The sequence below is a fragment of the Castor canadensis genome, chromosome 14 (assembly GCF_047511655.1).
Source record: "Castor canadensis chromosome 14, mCasCan1.hap1v2, whole genome shotgun sequence".
Lineage (NCBI taxonomy): Eukaryota > Metazoa > Chordata > Mammalia > Rodentia > Castoridae > Castor > Castor canadensis.
Window position 1 is genome coordinate 24,102,630 of NC_133399.1, and position 18,378 is coordinate 24,121,007.

General features: G+C 34.4%; 1 protein-coding gene across 1 annotated transcript; it reads left to right on the forward strand.

The window, feature by feature from the left end:
- The first annotated feature begins 11,880 nt into the window (after positions 1–11,880).
- LOC141416364 (olfactory receptor 7E178-like) lies at positions 11,881–12,834 on the forward strand. Its single transcript, XM_074053420.1, has one exon. It carries the CDS (start codon positions 11,947–11,949, stop codon positions 12,832–12,834), a length of 888 nt encoding a protein of 295 aa, XP_073909521.1. The 5' UTR covers positions 11,881–11,946.
- The last annotated feature ends 5,544 nt before the right edge of the window (positions 12,835–18,378 follow it).

The following is an 18,378-nucleotide window of genomic DNA, read 5'->3' on the forward strand; positions in this document are numbered from 1 at the left end:
AGAATAGGTGCAAGCCAAAGTTATACATAATAGATTCATTAAAACAATAACAAAAAATTTCCCAGATCTCAAGAAATATATCCATTCAGGTACAGGAAGCCTTCAGGATGCCTAATAGACATGACCAAAATAGAATCTTTCCATAGCACATTATTGTTAAAACAACTAGCTGAGAGAATTAGGAAAGAATACTGAAGTATGTAAGAGAGGAAAGTCAAAGAATATATAAAGGTAAACCCATAAAAATAACAGCAGATTTCTCAACAGAAACCTTAAAACCAAGAAAGGAAAGGAGTGAGGTATTTCAAGCACAGAAAGAAAAAATTTCAGTCCTCTGTTATTCTAGCCAGCAAAGCTATCATTCCAAATTAATGGAGGAATAAGTCTTCCATGCTAAACTGAGACAATATATTAACACCAAACCACCACTACACAAGATTCTGAAAGGAATCCTACACAGAGAAGATAAAAATAAACATAACTGTGAAAAGATAGGAAATATTAAACCTCAAGAGAAGAAAAGTACTCAGAAAGTAACATAGAATTTATTGTAAATGCACAAATACTTCAACAACAAAGAACTAAATGGTAAAAATCACCAAACACTTCTCAGTATTAACACTGAATTTTAATGGACTTAACTCCACCATCAAAAGACACCATTTGGCAAACTGGATTAAAAAAGCAGACACCACAATCTGTCACAAAAACACCCACTTTATTGATAGAAAAAAACTCTGTGTTAGGGTGAAAGGGTGGAAGAATATTTAACAAGCTTATGGCCCCCCAAAACAGGCAGGTGAAGCAATACTTATATCAAATAAAGTGGAGTTCAAACACAAATTAGTCAGAAGAGACAAAGAAGGTCACTTCATTCTAATAACAGGAGCAATACATCAAGTGGAAATAACAATTATCAACTTGCATGTGCCCAAATCATTGTGCTCATGTTCATGAAACATACATGAGTGAACTTAAAATCACAGAGAGACCACAATACCATGATAGTAGAGAATACACTAGAAGCAATAGGAATAGGCTATTTGACTAAGAGAATCAATCAACAAATGGGACTGCATGAAATTAAAAACTTCTTCACAACAAAAGAAATTATTTGTAAAATAAAGACGATACCCACAGAATGGGAGAAAAATCTTTGCCAGCTGTACAAGGGACAGACAACCAGAATATACAGGGAGCTCCACATATAAAATTCCAAAAAATCAATGTCCCAATGAAGAAGTGGCAAATGAGTTGAACAGATCCTTTTCAAAGGAAGGAGTCCATGTGTCTAATAAACACATGAAAAAATTCTCATCATCCCTGTTCACAATGCAGTCCACCTCACTCCTTTTAAGATAGGTACCATCAAGAACACAAACAACAGCAAATGCTGGTGAGGATGTTTGCAAAAAGGAACCATCATACACTGTTGGTGGGAATGTAAGATATTACTATCATTATGGAAAACATTATGGAGTCTTCTCAAAATACTAAAAATAGATCTGCCATAAGACCCAGCAATATCACTCCTAGGGATGTACCTTAAGTGTTATGAGTCAGATTACAACAAAAGCACCTGCACACCCATGTTTATTGCAACACTTTTCACAATAGCTAATTTATGGAAACAGCAAAAATGACCCACTACTGAAGAATGGATTAAGAAAACGTGGCATTTATACACAATAGAATTTTATTCAGCCACAACTAAGAATAAATTTTGTCATGTGCAGGTAAATGAATGGATTTGGAGAACATCATAAATGAAATTAGCCAGGCTCAGAAGGCCAAAATCTGCATGCGCTCCCTCATTGTTGTGTATTGACCTAATACAGCAATATTCTGAAACGCTGGTCACACTAAGGGCAGGACACACATGGGAGGGGTAGTTTAAAAGAAGAAAACTAAGAACTTGAATATGGTTGATATGCTCTGTATACAAGAATGAACATAGAAATCTTAAACTGACTGAAAACACCATGAGAAAGGAATTAAGGCAGAATGAAGAAAATTACAGTAGAAAAATCATTTGGTTTTATAATTCATATAGACATTGAAATGTCACATGGAAACACCTTGTGTCACTACCTTTCTCTCAAACAAGGAAAAATGTCATGTTTTTCTTTTTATCTTTTCTCTTTTTTCTACTACAATGTTGGAGAACAGGAGGGCAGAACAGCTCCTGCCCTGTGGTGGTGGTGGTTGTACCAGTGGGAGTTTGAGGATGGTGGAGAAAGCAGGTAGGAGGTAGAAGACTTGCAAATAAAGTGCACACATACATGTAAATGCAACATGAGACTTGCTGAAAGCACTCCAGGAATTGGTGGAGTGAGGAATAAAGGAGAGTAGTGAAGGGGGAGAATTCAAGTACGATATGCTTGATACATTGTAAGAACCTTTGTAAATCCACATTGTACCCACATCCCGCACATCCATATAGGGAAAAAGGGCAATATTTGAGAAAGCAATTAATTTCGATAAGGGCAGAACTGAGAAATTCAAAGAATCAAGAAATGTCAAGAAGAAAATTGCACATCGTAATGTTTTGAGATTACAAATTAGCAACTTTGATTTACGTACAGATAATTCTCTTCAATAGTTATAAAGTTTCCAATTAAAAGTAAGTGGTTCCATTAGCATACAATAATATAAGGTAGGTTTGGTTGATTTTTACCTTCCTTTAATTTGAACACTTTTTTCTTTAAAAAGCAGACTGGTATTTATTGTGTTTTTATCTTAATTAGTGGATTTATTTCGTGGTGATAGTGGGCTTGTTATATGCCATGCTCATGATCTTTTAACATCCTTCTTTCAAGTGTCTGCTAAGGTATGGTATATAGAATGAGAGGAATAACACAGAAAGCAATATTTAAAGAGGTTTAAGAATGATTAGCCCTAGATTTAAAGACCACATATGAGGGAGAACATGCGATTTTTGTTCTTCTGAGTCTGGCTAACCTCGCTCAGAATAATGTTCTCCAGTTCCATCCATTTACTTGCAAATGATAAGATTTCATTTTTCTTGAGGGCTGAGTAAAATTCCATTTCTTCCTCATGCCCCCCCACCTCCCTTTTCTTCCCCACCCAGCTTGCTTCCATGAAGAAACTGTTCAGCGCTTTTCTCCAGTCCCGTTGAAGAGTATAAATAAGCAATAATAAGAAACACATAGCATTTTTGCTAGTTGAGATAAGGACAGCTATACAGAGAGATCCCAAGCATTGCTTTCATGGACAAATGTAGTACAACCAAGGTTGATTCATCTCTAACTGATCTTTACACTGGTTCCTGATCCCCTTCTCACGTTGACCTCTGTCACTTTAAGGTTTCTGTATTAATTTCTCTGGAGTGGGAACATCAAAGGCTTTCACGTTTTGGGTTTTCTATCTAACCCTGTACCTCCTGTATATGTTCTCCCTTTGTCATGTAACCCAAGTCCTACAACATTGTTGTATTTGCCCTAGATCTAAAGGCTGCATGATGTATGCACAAATGAATAAATGAAAATTAAAAAATCACATAAAAATAAAATAATGATTAGCACTTTTGAGAAGTACTGTTAAAATGTGCACCTCAATTATAAATACATTTAAGTGGGAATATTTGAACCGGAAATATGTAGTGGTTATTTCAGAGGACCCATGTAATTACTTCCTTTTTCTCATCATTTTTTCTTTTTTAAACAGGTGTTTAAGCAATATGCAATTAACAAATCACATTTCAGAATTCCACATCATGACAGTCTCCTAGTATAAAGAACTGAAGCCCATCCTCCTTGGACTGTTTCTGTCCGTGCACCTGGTTATGATGCTCAGGAGCATGACTATCATCCAGAACATGGGCTTTCATACCTATCTCTACACACCTAGGTACTTCTCCCTCTGCAATCTGTCTCTGTATGGTATCTGTTTCATCTCCACAATGGTCCAGAAGATGACTGTGAGCATCTAAATTTAAAGTAGTCATCTACTATGTGGGGTCCCTGACAAGGTGTCTTGTCATTGCTGGGTGTATGGATGACATGCCATATGATTTTCTATAAATGGTTTGTGGTCATCTGTGTTCCCATTTCTCATCCCCTGCACTATTCAGTCATCATGAATCCTAGCCATTTTGTCACCTTCTTTATTCTGGCTTTTATGCTTAGCCTCTTAAACTCCTTCCTGCAGAATTCACTGTAAACTTTGCCCAGTTTTAAAATTTTATTCATAACATTTTTAGCACATAATTGTTGCACAGATCAATATATTGTGACATTTAAATAGGTTCTTATAATATATACTATTTAGATTTGCCCCTCCATTGTTCTCCCTCATCCCTCTTCTTAGGACAATTTAAACAGATTTTATCCTTCTATTTTCATATAAGAATACAAAATACATGCACCATATTCACCCTTCCCTTATGTTCAACCTGAAAAGACCTATTTTACTCCTTGTCCTTCATTTTATTAAATGTATATTGATAGTCCAGGTTTTTTTCCCTGATATTTCAAGCTGGGATATACCATGCTTCAATCAAATTAAACCCTTGTTACTCTTTCTCTATCACCATGCTTCCCTAATATTCAATAGCTTACAGAACAGTACACTATATTATATTCATACATATATAAATATATCTATATTCATATATACATAGATATGTTCTTTCAATATTGTTCATTTTCTAATATTTTCTTTCCCTCACTTGTCTCCCATAGTCCCTTCAGACACTCCCTGACACAGTTTTGATCTGTCTTGCTATATATGTGTACATATATACCTCTGTATGTGATTATATATTATACATATATATATTTAACTTATGTGTCTAATATCCATATGAGAGAAGACACTGACTTTGGATCTTTTGAGCTTTGTTTACTTTGCTTGAAATGACATTTTCCAGTTCCATCTATTCATCTGCAAACAACATAACTTCCTTCTTATTTATGGCTGAATAAAACTCCATTGTGTCTCTATACCACATCTCCAACAAATGGTGCTGGGAAAACTGAATTTCTACCTGCAGAAAACAAAAACAATATCCCAGTCTCTAACTCTGCACTGGCATCAAGTTAAAGTGGATTAAAGATCTTACTGTAAGATTTGAAACAGTGAAATTAATCCAGGAAAAAGTAGAGAACACACGGGACCACATAGGCATAGGAAAAACTTTATGAATACAACATGTTAGCAATTAAGAGAAAGTAAAGACAAATGAAATCATGTTGCCTCTTCATAGCAAAGGAAACAGTCACCAGACTAAAGAAACAGACTGCAGAATGACATGATAAGGGATTAATAGCAAGACATCTGACAAGGAATAAATAATCAGAATATACAAGGATCTCAAAAACTAACCTCTCAAAGAATCAACAACCCACTGAATAACTGGGGAAATGAACTGAGTAGACAATTATCTAAACAAGAAGTAAAAATGGCAAAAAAAAACCACATGATGAAATGTACAACATCTCTGGTCATGAATGAAATACCAATTAAAAGTACATTGAGATTTCACTTTACCTCAGTCAAATGGCTATTATCAATAACACAAACAACAAATGCTAGTGAAAATAGGTGAAAATAGTACACTTTGCCAATTTTAAGACATGTAAATTGATCGTTTATTCTGTTAGGCATCTATAGTCATCAATAGTGTCTGTTCTGAAACCTTCATCAATGTATTTATTTGTTACTATCTCTAGATTTTTTTCCTGTCTTGGAGACTGTTTCTCTTAATGGCAAAAATAATTCCTCCATTCTTAGAAAACCATCTTTGGCTCATTGGATGGATAAATTCCCATAAAAATATTATTTCCTTATCATCAGTTCTAACCTGACATTTGGCACAACCAGATAGGAGGATATTGATATGCAAAAAGTCAGAAATTATATGTGTAAATTTCATGGTCTGTCTTCTGTTGCTGCTTCTAGATAATCCACTCCATTTTTTATATTTTTACACAATTGTTATGCTGGTCATACATATTTCATCCACAAATGTAAAAAATAGATTTCTTTACAGTGTTCAGAAAGCACTGCACAAGTAAGTACTTGAAAGGGAATGATAAGGACAAGGATGAAAGTCACAGTGCCCTTAATATCGTGAATTGTATGATCTCAGATTCCTGAGTTGTAGGCCCTGAGCTAGGTTTTGTACAATTGTTTGTTTCATTTAATTACTTCAGTTGAAAAGTCTTTCACATGCCACAAATCTCCACTTTAGTTTCTAGATGAGGGAGACTTTGTATGTAACTACTGTTTTGTTGTTAGACAAAAAGAATAAACAGCTATTTAATTTTTCATATTTGAATACAGAGTAGGGTGTCCTATGGACAAAGCCAGGCAAGCTGGTCCCTTAATGTAAAAGAAAACTTCTCTGGAATCAGTGTAGGTGTCCACCTTCTGATAAATGGACATAAAAATATTGAATATATATACAAGGCAGTATTCTTCAGCCATAAAGAAGAAATAAATCATGTCTTTTACAGAAAAATGAATAGGAATGAAAAAAAATCAACATATTATGTTCTTAAGCAAAACTTAGACAGATACATTCTTTTTCATATGTGGAATATATGCAAAAAAGGGTGGCATGAATTTAGAACAGGAACTGTCTGATGAAGGGAACCAAAGACAAACAGTGAAAGAAAAAGTAAGGCAGGATTATGATCTAAACACTTTATATATATGTATGAAATTAGAATTATGAAATGTGTTAAATTGGCTTAAAGGGAGAATGGGGGCAAGAAAGAACAATAGAAGAGATGAATTTGGTGAAAGTACATTATATACATGCATTGAAATATCACAGTGGAATTAGTATAGATTAATTAGAAAAACAGTCCCTGCTCTTGTTTTCATCTTTCAATTGTTTGCTTAATTTTTACAACCGAACTGGACAGTAACTTGGTTCAGCTTTATTACATTGTTAAAGAAAAGGACTGTTAATTTCACTGATGTACACTAACATCACTTCTATCCAGAATTCATTCCTCTATAGGTTGAGAATCAGGGATATTAAACATCCTGTGAAGGCATCACACCAAACAGTGGAATTTCAGGATGTCTACCATTTATTGGAAATGTAGGTTGGCAAAAACAAAAATAAATGGGAGCCTGCAAGCCTCGATATTTGTAGGTTGTGGGATTTAATCATCACCAAGTTGCACAAAAAGTCATTACCCGTTTGGGAGGGCAAGAAGGTGAAATTTTAAAAATAGGGACATAATTTAGTTGGGGAAGTTGAAATTTATGGAAATGTATGTTGGTGATAATTGCACGAGATGAATCCCATTAATACTACTGAGTAGTGTGTGTGTCTGTATATTATATACAGCATATACATATATACACATATATATAGCATATAAATATATACACATGTATATATATATACGTATATATGTATATACATATATACACAATCACAATACATGATGGAAATAAAACAGAGATGGAAGTTTAAAAAAAAGTAAAACAGATGCCATGCATAATACACAGAGCTTCCATGTGAATATAGGAAGAGCCAGAAAAACTTTAGTAGACAATGATTTAAATTACTTCTTCCTCCATTAGCTTTAGGAAATCCTTAGAGATTTGGATAACACGGATGGGTATTGCTAATTATGAGCACAGAGCATTGAGCCTTAAGTTCATATAATAGTCAATAATTAACCTATGACTCCAGCTCATTAGTCTGGTGGCCCCATCCTTGTGGTCTCTCTACCAGTGTCTTCTCCTTCCATTGTTGTTGCATTAAGAAATTTTTATCTGACCCTGTGTTCCTGTAAGTCTTGAGGAAAGATTCAAATTTCACAAGGCACAAGGCAAGGAAATTACGTTGGTTCTGCATTCCTTCCTCATGAATCATCAGAGGAGTAGCCTAAAGCAGTAAGTGTTGAGTGAAAGTTGAATGGAGGAAGGCCCATTGGAAACACTGTTTACTCATCATCATGAGAAACATGAGGGTTAGGGAAGCCAGATATGAGGATAGGGCCAAAAATTTTCAGCTATGATTTTGAAATTTATATTGTTTGTTTTGTTAAGGATTCCAGATAATGCAATTAAAGTTTTGCTTCTTCCTGCACTTGTATACTGTATATAAGCCCTCGAAGTGGACTTTAGACAAGATGATGTTGAAGGATGAGGTTGACAGTAATAACATGACTCATATTTAAGGAATTTATCAGTTCTGGTTTCTGAGCGAAGTGTTCAATGATGCTTGTTTCATTTCAGCATTTCATTTATATAGTATTCCACAACTCATAAGTGCCCACATTATTTTTTGAAAAAAGAAATCACAGAATTTTCCAAAACTAATATATGGTTGTTATAATCAGTGATGAAATATTGGAATTGGTGTGTCTGAATATATACACAGGTCATCATTTCAGGAGAATCCTGGAGAGTTGTCTACTAAACAATTCTATGAGAATCTTTTCCTTCCTTGAAACTTCAGGAAGCATTCACTTGGTTGCTGCTCTCTTACTATTGGGGATTTCTAATTTCTTGCAGCACAAAGCTGTGGATGGAACCTGCTAAATCAAGCATAGAAAGGTAGTTGTATTTCAAAGGATAGGACCATAAAAAGAATATGCATGTGATAATAGAACACAGAATTCCTCCTCTCCCCTCTCAAAAATATCCTTGCATCTTACCACATGCTCCTTCATGGTTATTATCACATATTCTACTCAGAAAATGTAATGGAGTTTTAATACACACCACAGGTATAATTGTTTGTACAATTGGCTTAAATACATTTGAGGTATATTCAAGATGTACTCACAAATTTCTGATAGCTGATCATGGTTGTACATACATCTAATCCCAGGATTTGTGGAGATGCAGAAATATTACAAATTTGAGGTCTGTCTAGGCAGATCATTGAGGTTCTGTCTCATAAAAACAAACAAGACAAAAAAGTGGCTTGAAGGCTTAGCTAAGGTTCTGGAGACCTTGCTTAGTAAGCTTAAGTGTGTGTGTTCAATGCCCAATACTGTAAAATAAAAACCTTTCTGGTACAGGACACAATGAAGTTTCAGTATATCTTACACAGAGCCTGCCAACTTAATGTTAAGTGTATTGGCTTCATTTATTATAGGCCACATATTTACTCTCTCAGGGTCTTAACATTTATATCAGAGGTGACTTCATATTGAGACAACTGCATTGAAGAAGTAATAAACCAATATAGGTGCTTATTATAAGACAAAAATGTGATGAAGATATAAAATAAGCATGAAATATGTTTTATATATTATTAGTTATAATGCTAATCATCTTGCCATTTGATCAAAATGTCTTAGTTTTTTAAATTACTTTATTTCCATTTCTTTAATGGGCCTTTGTATATTTGTTCCTAGATAAGTTTAGGTTGCATATTTGAAGATGAATGCCTACTTCTCTCTCATTTGGGATTTTCCAGAGTCTTTACCTTGCTTGAGGCAGAGGTGGCATCAAATATAGAATCCTCTGTTAAACATTGAAAAGGCACTCTCTCGGGTCCCCAAAATTGACTGTAATTAGTGTGGCTTTGACTCAATTGTTGTATACCTGTCTGTACTTTCCCACATTACAGCAATATATAGCAGAAAAGAGACAAGAAATGATAGGTCTTGTTTGTGTCTGGCCCCCTGAATTTCATTTAATAGCATCTACACTAATTAATTCTTGAAAAATTATGGTAAATATTTACATAATTCTTCTTCCAAAAAACAGGCAGGAAGAGAAGTGCAAAAATAGCCTTTATTGTTGAGTTGATTTCCAGTTTGAGGTCCCATCAACCTACATTTTACTTTCTTTTGACAATTGTTCTCATGAATAAACTAATTATTTCTATGAAGATGAAATTCTCTATCAATTATTAGGTTCCAAAATTCCCTTTAGTAGCACCCATGTTGGGAAGATGGGTGTTAATCTTCCTTTTCCCCTTAAGCAGTATGTGTACTTAGTGATGGAGAGCTTCATATACATTTTGCATAGAGTCATAAGTTTTCCTAATTAAATCCTTGGGTAATATCTTCTCTATGGGAGTCAAATAGTAATATTTGCTATGTCAGATGTAAGTTCTTGGTCAATAATCATGCAAAGTGTTTTTATTAGATACATATAACCAATGTTTTTGACACTGTACACTAACACTAGTAGTTTCATTTTATTGGGACTGATTTTTACTGTGCCAACAAATGTAGATTAATAATAAAACAGAACACGCATCAATTGTTGAAATTCAAATAAGTATCTCCAACCCACATATTTAGCTGCAAAAGAATGTTTATATGGTATGGGAAGAGACAAAAGGATTTAAAAATACTGCTGAAAAAAACAAATCCTCTAATAAAATGATTTTCCTCCTCAAATAATGCTGTACATCACTTAAATTTGAAGTTTTTGCATATACCTCATAGTGCAAACATGGCAATATAAACTTTTACATTTCAAGGGAGCTAGATCTTAGGGTGAAGACTACTTAGATGAGTATTAGATATATTTTAAATAAAGCATAATAAAACTTCCATATGAATACACTAATCACTGCTGACACACATACATTAATGTACCCATTGAATTCATGCCAGCAGGACTTTCTTATTGTTTTGCTGGATATAAGTACATTGTGGCATTTACAAAGTTCTCACAATTTATCAACTATATTATACTTGTGTTAACCCCCTCCACTGTTCTCTTGTATTCCTATCATTCCTGGAATAGTTTCAACAGATATCATTTTTGCATTTGTGTACATGTGTATTGGGGATAAGAGAGGTAGGTAGTAGAATGGAATCATACAGAGATGCCACATATTCAAGTTATAAAATGATAAATCAAATTCATCCAAAGCATTCACTTTAATCATCCATTAAGAAATATTTATTTTACAATATAGTGTGTGGGTATTACTGAGTATAGTTACAGTCAATATTTATTGGTCACTTTCCAAATACCAGGAAATATTCTAAGACTCATGCTATTAATCCTTGTATAAGAACTGACCCCCAGATATACTGAAAGAGATGGATTTAGCCCAATATCACTGTATCTTGGTATTTGAAAATATACACATGTTAATATACTTACAAATGAGATTGAGAATCACTAAATTATGCAATTAGAAAAGGAAAGCCCTTTTTCAATAACACAATAAGCTAGATAATCATTATCTCTATTTTAGAGATGATAACACAGTCCAGGTATGATTACATGGGTTCATTTTTTATTTCTTCAAATTAAATTATAGTGAATTAACACCTGAATTAACCTCCAGTAGCTGAGGTGTGAGAATTACAATCAGAGCATGAAAATGTAAAATCAATTAAATGGTTCAAGAAATAAGGCAATCAAATATGTATTCAGATATATTCCTTGCTGACAAATGAAAGCCACCAATGATACAGAGAATATTTATGATTATAAAATCAATAAAGCAGTCTTCCATTATAGATATTCAGAAGAAAAAAAGGTGAAAGATTCTCTTGCTTAGTAGATATCTGGTTGAGATTATACGAAGTTGGTACAAATAAACCTCCATAAAATAATAAAAATATTCAGATGTGTTTCTTTCCATTTTCAGCTGTAGCATGTGCTAATTTCACATTCTTAGTGATGACATTGGTTATGGGCATTTAACTTAAACATATTTATCAAAATTTGAGGTCTACCAAAACTAATGATACATGTTTTCTGTTAAATAATTTTCAAAAATGAACAAAATTTGGGTGACCACATATCCACAAAGTAGGGAAATGATAATCATATGAAACTGAAAATGTCCTGGGACATAACTGCAATTTAATGTTCAGATAATTCTGTCAAAGCTCTTATGCGATGTTTTAAATATCTTAAGTTAAAGTCATTGCTATCATTGTAGAAGTACTTTGTCCCTATTTCTTTTTCCAAAGGTGCCCAAGCAAAACAGAAGCACATAATCTAACTCAGATTTCAGAATTCCATCTCATGGGACTCTCAGAGGATCCAGAACTGGAGCCCTTCCTTTTTGGACTGTTCCCAACCATGTACCTGTTTACAGTGCTTGGAAACCTGCTTATCATCCTGGTTGTCAGCTCTGACTCCCACCTCCACACCCCCATGTACTTCTTTCTCTCCAACCTGTCCTTTGCTGACATCTGTTTCATATCTACCACAGTCCCAAAGATGATGGTGTGCATTAAAAATCAGAGTAGGGTCATATCCTATGTGGGCTGCATGACACAAATGTCTCTATTTTTTGTTTTTGGAAATATGGATGATAAGCTTTTGACTGTGATGGCCTATGACCGGTTTGTGGCCATCTGTCACCCCCTGCATTATTCAGTCATCATGAACCATTGCTTCTGTGTTTTCTTGGTGTTTGTGTCTCTTTTATTTTGCCTTTGTGAATCCCAGCTACATAATCTGATTGCCTTATATTTTACCCACTTCAAGGATGTGGAAATTTCTAATTTCTTCTGTGAGCCTTCTCAAGTCCTAAATCTTGCCTGTTCTGAGTCCTTTGCCAAAAATTTAATCATGTATTTAGTTGGTGCTATTTCTGGTTTTCTTCCTCTCTCAGGGATCTTTTTCTCTTACTATAAAATTCTGTCTTCCATTCTGAGAATCCCATCATCAGGTGGGAAATATAAAGCCTTTTCTACCTGTGGGTCTCATTTGTTGGTTGTTTGCTTATTTTATGGCACAGCTATTGGCGTGTACCTTGGATCTGTTGTATCAACGTCTCCTAAAAACAGTGCAGTGGCCTCAGTGATGTACACTGTGGTCATCCCCATGCTGAATCCCTTCATCTATAGCTTGAGTAACGGGGACATCAAAAATGCCCTTTTTAAACTTCAGAGCAGAGCAATCTAGTTTCTTCAGATAATGCTTCATTTTCATAATTCACACTGGAAACCAAACTTCTATACCTGATTATTATTATGATTAAATTTTAGTGGTATCAGGACTTGAACTCAGGGTTTCTTCCTTGCTAGGCAGGTATTCTACCACTTGAGCCATGCCCCCTTCACTGTTTTGCTTTAGTAATTTTTCAGGTAGCATCATGAGCTTTTTGCTTGTGAATGTTCTGAGACTATGATTCTCCTACCTATGCCTCCCATGTGGCTGGAACCACAGGTGTGAACCACCATACCTGGAATATTTATTGCTTACTTTTGCTCTGAAGGCATAGAATTGCTGTCTGCCTTACCTCCACCTCATCAGTAGCTGGGGTTGTAATTGAGAGTTCTCATACCTGGGTCTGGACATTCCTAAAGAGGATAAAAATATAGACAGAATCATGGTTGTTGAAGCCACACTGCAAGCAGCCTTTTTTTGTGAAACACAAAGACTGGTTTAAAAGAGCTATGTTTGAAAGAGGATTTTTTCCATTTTTTTATGAGTACATATTACTTGTACAGCATGGGGACTTTCATTATGGTATTTCCACATATACATATAATATAGTGTGCTTTGATCCTATTCACCCCCATATTATCACACTCCCTTTATATCTTTCTTGCAATTTTTAAGAGATTTCATCATCTTCTTTTGATATTTTCTGGCCCTTTACCCACTCGTATCCCTTTGCCATCTCCCACTGTTCCCAAAACACCCCCTAATTGTGTCATGTCTGTTTTCCTCTTTAGCTCTAGCATCTACTTATGAGAGAAAGAATGCAGTGCTTGGATTTCTGAGGCTAGATTATTCTACCTTACATCATCATCTTTTGTCTGTCCATTTTTATACAAATGGCATAATTTTGTTCTACATGACTCAATAACATCCCATAGTGTACTTCACTTTTCTTCTCCATTTGTATGTTGATAGAAATTCTACACCTTGTCACATTCTGCTAGCATTATTTTTTAAATATTATTTCATATTTTTGTCTGGGCCAGCTACTGACTGTAACCCTGCCATCTTTGAGTCTTCTAGCTGGGATTACAGACATGCACCATCATGCATGACTTCTTCATTGAAATGGAACCTTACTAGCATTTTTCCTGGCTGGCCTTGAATTGTAATCCTCCCAATTTTAATTTCCAAGGATTAGCATTACAGGCATGAACCATTATGCCCAGAACATGAACACGTTTTTAAAGTGAAAACAGCATGAGAAAAAGCAAATAAATACCTGGACTTCTAGCCCTCTGTATATACCTTCAGTTCAAGTAGTCACCTGTAATGCATTCACAATTGATGTTCATACAAATTAGAAATACTTCTCAGTTATCACAAAATCATCTTAAATTTCTTCCAATCCTACTTTCTGCATTATTCATCTCCTGATAAACATATTATTTTGGAGACACTCGAACAATGATAGAAAACCAGGAACATTTATAAATATTAGGTCCATTTACACAGTAAAATAAAATCAACACTTAAGTGAAAAATAGAGAACTTATGCATGGTGGCACACACTCCTATTAAACCTACTCACTAAGCAGAGGTTGGGAGCATCGTGGATACAGGTCACCCTGGCCAAAGTGTTCAGGTAACCCCATCTCAACAAACAAGCCATGTGTCATGGGGTGTGCCTGTGTTCCAAACTCTGCTTGAATGAGAGGTAGGCAGGTTTGGTCTGATGCCAGCCCTGGAAAAATAAGACATTGTATCTCTGTGTCAAACCCCAGGAATACTGAAAAAATAATGGAATATAAGTATTAGGCTTCTTTCTTTACAAATAAAACAATTCTAATTAAAGGAAGTTGAAAAGCAATTAAATATACCTTATTTTCTTCCAAGTTGTGGGGAAACATTCTTTTTAATTAACATTTTCAATCACTGTGTAAGGCCAAGGACTGAATTATCTGATCACCAAATGAGAGTTGAATGTTTATAATCAGAGAAATTGCTATGTACATTTATCTTGTTATTTCTTGATTCTTTGAATTTTTGATTTCTCTCCTTTGTGAATTTAATTTCTTAATCAACTATTGACTTTTAAAAATATGTAATATATAACATATATTATTGCCTTTACTGAACCTCCAATTGTGGTAAAGTTGATTTAGTTAAATATTTATAATTTATCTCATCAAGGATCACAATTGTGACTCCATGAAATCTCACTCTAATATCTGGAGTCAAGGATGCACTTTGGCCTTTTCTCTGTATGTTTTAGTGGACAGGTAACATTGCTTCATTATTTTTCTGATAATCAAACCTGAATTTGAAGTTGTAGAGTTTGGCAACAGGGAAGTTGTCAAAGCCCTGCTTTGAGTCTGAACATTCCTTTGCACTTTTCACAGATTTGAAATCTATCCTTCCTGAGACATGGATTGTAATTCTCTCAGTTCAACTACCTGGAGGGCTTTGGGTTTATTATTGTGCCAGGACACACTCTGATGTGTTTGTGAAAATTCTGAAAGAGAAAACCATAGAGAATAATGTAAACACATGTGGGCATTTCCCTAATACATAAATGGATATAACAATCACTTAGGTTATAGGGTTATTGCAAAAAGTTATAAAAGAAAGTATTTAACAATGAACAGACTAATGGTATTTAGACTTGTTTATCAATACAATATATAACTGTGTGAATTAAAAAATATCTAGAAACTCTGACCACAGTCCAAAACCTATTTGATCAGAATATCTCAATGTGAAATTCTTGGTGGTCCTGCCTTGCTTGCATCAGAGTTCAGGACAAGTACCTTAGATTATATCCTGGTACATAAAAAAGGCCTATTTAATATTTCTATTATTGCTGTTAGTGATGTCCACTACCTCAACTGAAATATATATATTTAGTAATGTGTCATTAAGAGCTAATGTTTGATTGAGAGTTGAATTTCTACCAGCAATATTTGAGTTCTGTGTGTTTATGAATGCCTCAGCACTCCTGCTCATCTTTTCTCCCAAGACAGCTACAGTCATTCATTTGTTGGATGCATTTTGATGGCAATGTTTTTGTTCCAGAATGGACTTAGGTATCTAGAATGTATCTTCTTAAAGCTTCATTGAAAATATCTAAATCACATCTTAGTAGTCTAAAACAAAATGCCCATTATCACTGAAACACAATAGTTTACATGGACATGTGGTTTTCAGTCTCTTTGTAAAACACATACATCAATGACAAAAGCTTCTTTATGCATACGTACATCTGAGGGAGAGTTGTGACTTAATTTTCACATCATTATTATGTTAATCTTCTCAAAATTCTCTTTCCTCTTTCATTATAAAAGAAATAAGAATTTCCAAAAACTCCTAGGTGGAGGAAACATATTAAACTTCTGACAACTAATGCAAGACCAATTTTACTATTAATCATCAACCTTTGTGTTTCAATAGAAAATTAGTTTTTATCAACTCAATTCTCTTATGCTTTAGATATAATTCAAAAAAATCACTGCAGTCATTATTGTAGCAATCTTTCTGTCACAAATCACCAAGAATTTCATCTTGTGCAGGTTGTAACATTCCATTTGGTTCTAATAAAAGATACTTATTGGGAAATGAGCCTTTTTTAACTGTATAATTTACCTGTATATTAGTTATATTTGCAGCACTGTGATAAAATAACTCTCAGAAACACTATATGATTATAATACTTAAGTATTTATTTCTTTTAATTGTTTCAAAAAATTTAGTTCAAGGTTGTCTGATCCTTGCCCTTGGAAAGGATATCACAACTGAGGTTCCATGTGGCAGAGGGTCTTCATCACCTTTTGGCAGACAGGAAGTACATAGTACATAGAGTGAATACAAGAAGAGTGCACATAAGTTAGAGACCCCCAAAGACACACCCTACTGACCAACTTCTTCCAAATAAACCCACATACTGCTTCTTACTATTTCTCCATAAGGCTGTCATATTATAAACACATCAAGGGATAAATCCATTCATCATGTTAAAACTACCATAATATAGTTATCTCTGAAAATGCTCTCATACTCACATGCAGATGTGTGATTTCTTAATCTCCTATATGATTGTCAGTCAAAAAACCTGACAGCTGAAATTAACCACTTGACAATTATTTCCAGAGTATGTGTACCCATCATCAAATTAATTTGCTCAAAATGTTTAATGGAAATAACAAACATAATTCCCAAATCTGGAACATTTGTGCACCTAAAGGAAGTTTGGAACTTAACAAATCTTCATTGAATCTTTTACAGCAAGGTAATGACAATTATTTTGGTATTAGTGACTTTATTCATGAATGCAATTTCTAAGGGGCACTTAACCATGTTATAATGTGAAACTAAATTGTGTATGAACTCAATACATAAAATTCACTTGCTTCTATCTCTTTCTGCCTTTACTTTGGTATTTATACCCATTAAAATATATCCTAGGATTGTTGAATAAATTTTGCCAATATTGCTTAATGAATTTGGAAAGCCCAGTTGTGCATCACATAATATAGACTTTATAAAAAGGCAGTTTATCTTGTCTCCAGTTACAAAAGACACTCATTAATGGGATATGAGTTCTGAGAGGAAAGCACCAAAATAGCTAAAATCATGCATACCGAGGGAAATCTTTGTGAACCAAGAGGGGAATATTCCATGTTTAGTGGAGCTTATTTGATGTCACCTCTGTTACAAGCAAGATACTGATTGTGGGGATTCAGAAGTGAAAGTTAGGCATTTCTGTTAAATGTATATGTTATCCTTAGGGAAGGAGAAAAATAAAAGGTACTGTTACTGAACTAGGAAACAGAAATAATAGATTGCAGGATATTTTAGTAGAATGGTACGAAGTTTAACCTTATCATTAATACTAGTGATATCCAAAATATATGTTAGCCATATATTTTACATTCATCCTAAATGGAGAGCATTATCTTTTAAATCCTTCTTCACTGCAGTTATCTCAACCAGTATTCATCCTAGATGAAAATGTGGAGTCTCAGAGACACTTCAAACCTGCTAGCATGTGGAGCTAGTGGGATTCTAAATTAAATGATATGAAATTCTGATTTATCTGTCACTTGGATGATTAGTAAGATGCTTGTAAAATGGAGGATGGTGGGGACAGGTACAAACACTACCTCTAGTAGGAATAATAGAAATATCCATGCTCATTATTGGGTAGGTAATCTCTGTGATGTTAGCCTGTGATCTATAGTAATACATTCTACATTTAATGTAATTGATAACAAGGTCTCCCTGGTATTTCATAGAAATAAACAACATGTAGAGGTCTCTTTCTTGAGAGACAGGAAGTGAACTTGCTGTTTGTGATGTGAAAAGGGAAACCTTCCAGGCTGCTTTTAGCAAAATTCCCTGTGGTTCATCATAGACACAATGCACACACAACTTCTTTGTTTTTTTACAAAAAGAAGCTGGTAGGCTGAGTACAGTGGTTCATGCTTATAACCCTGTTACTCAGGAGGCAGAGATTGAGAGAATTTTTTGGAACCTCATAATAAACAAATACATGAAGTTCATAGA

Excerpts from the sequence above, each read along its gene's own strand:
- LOC141416364 (XM_074053420.1), top strand. The coding sequence starts at position 11,947 with ATGGGACTCTCAGAGGATCCAGAACTGGAGCCCTTCCTTTTTGGACTG.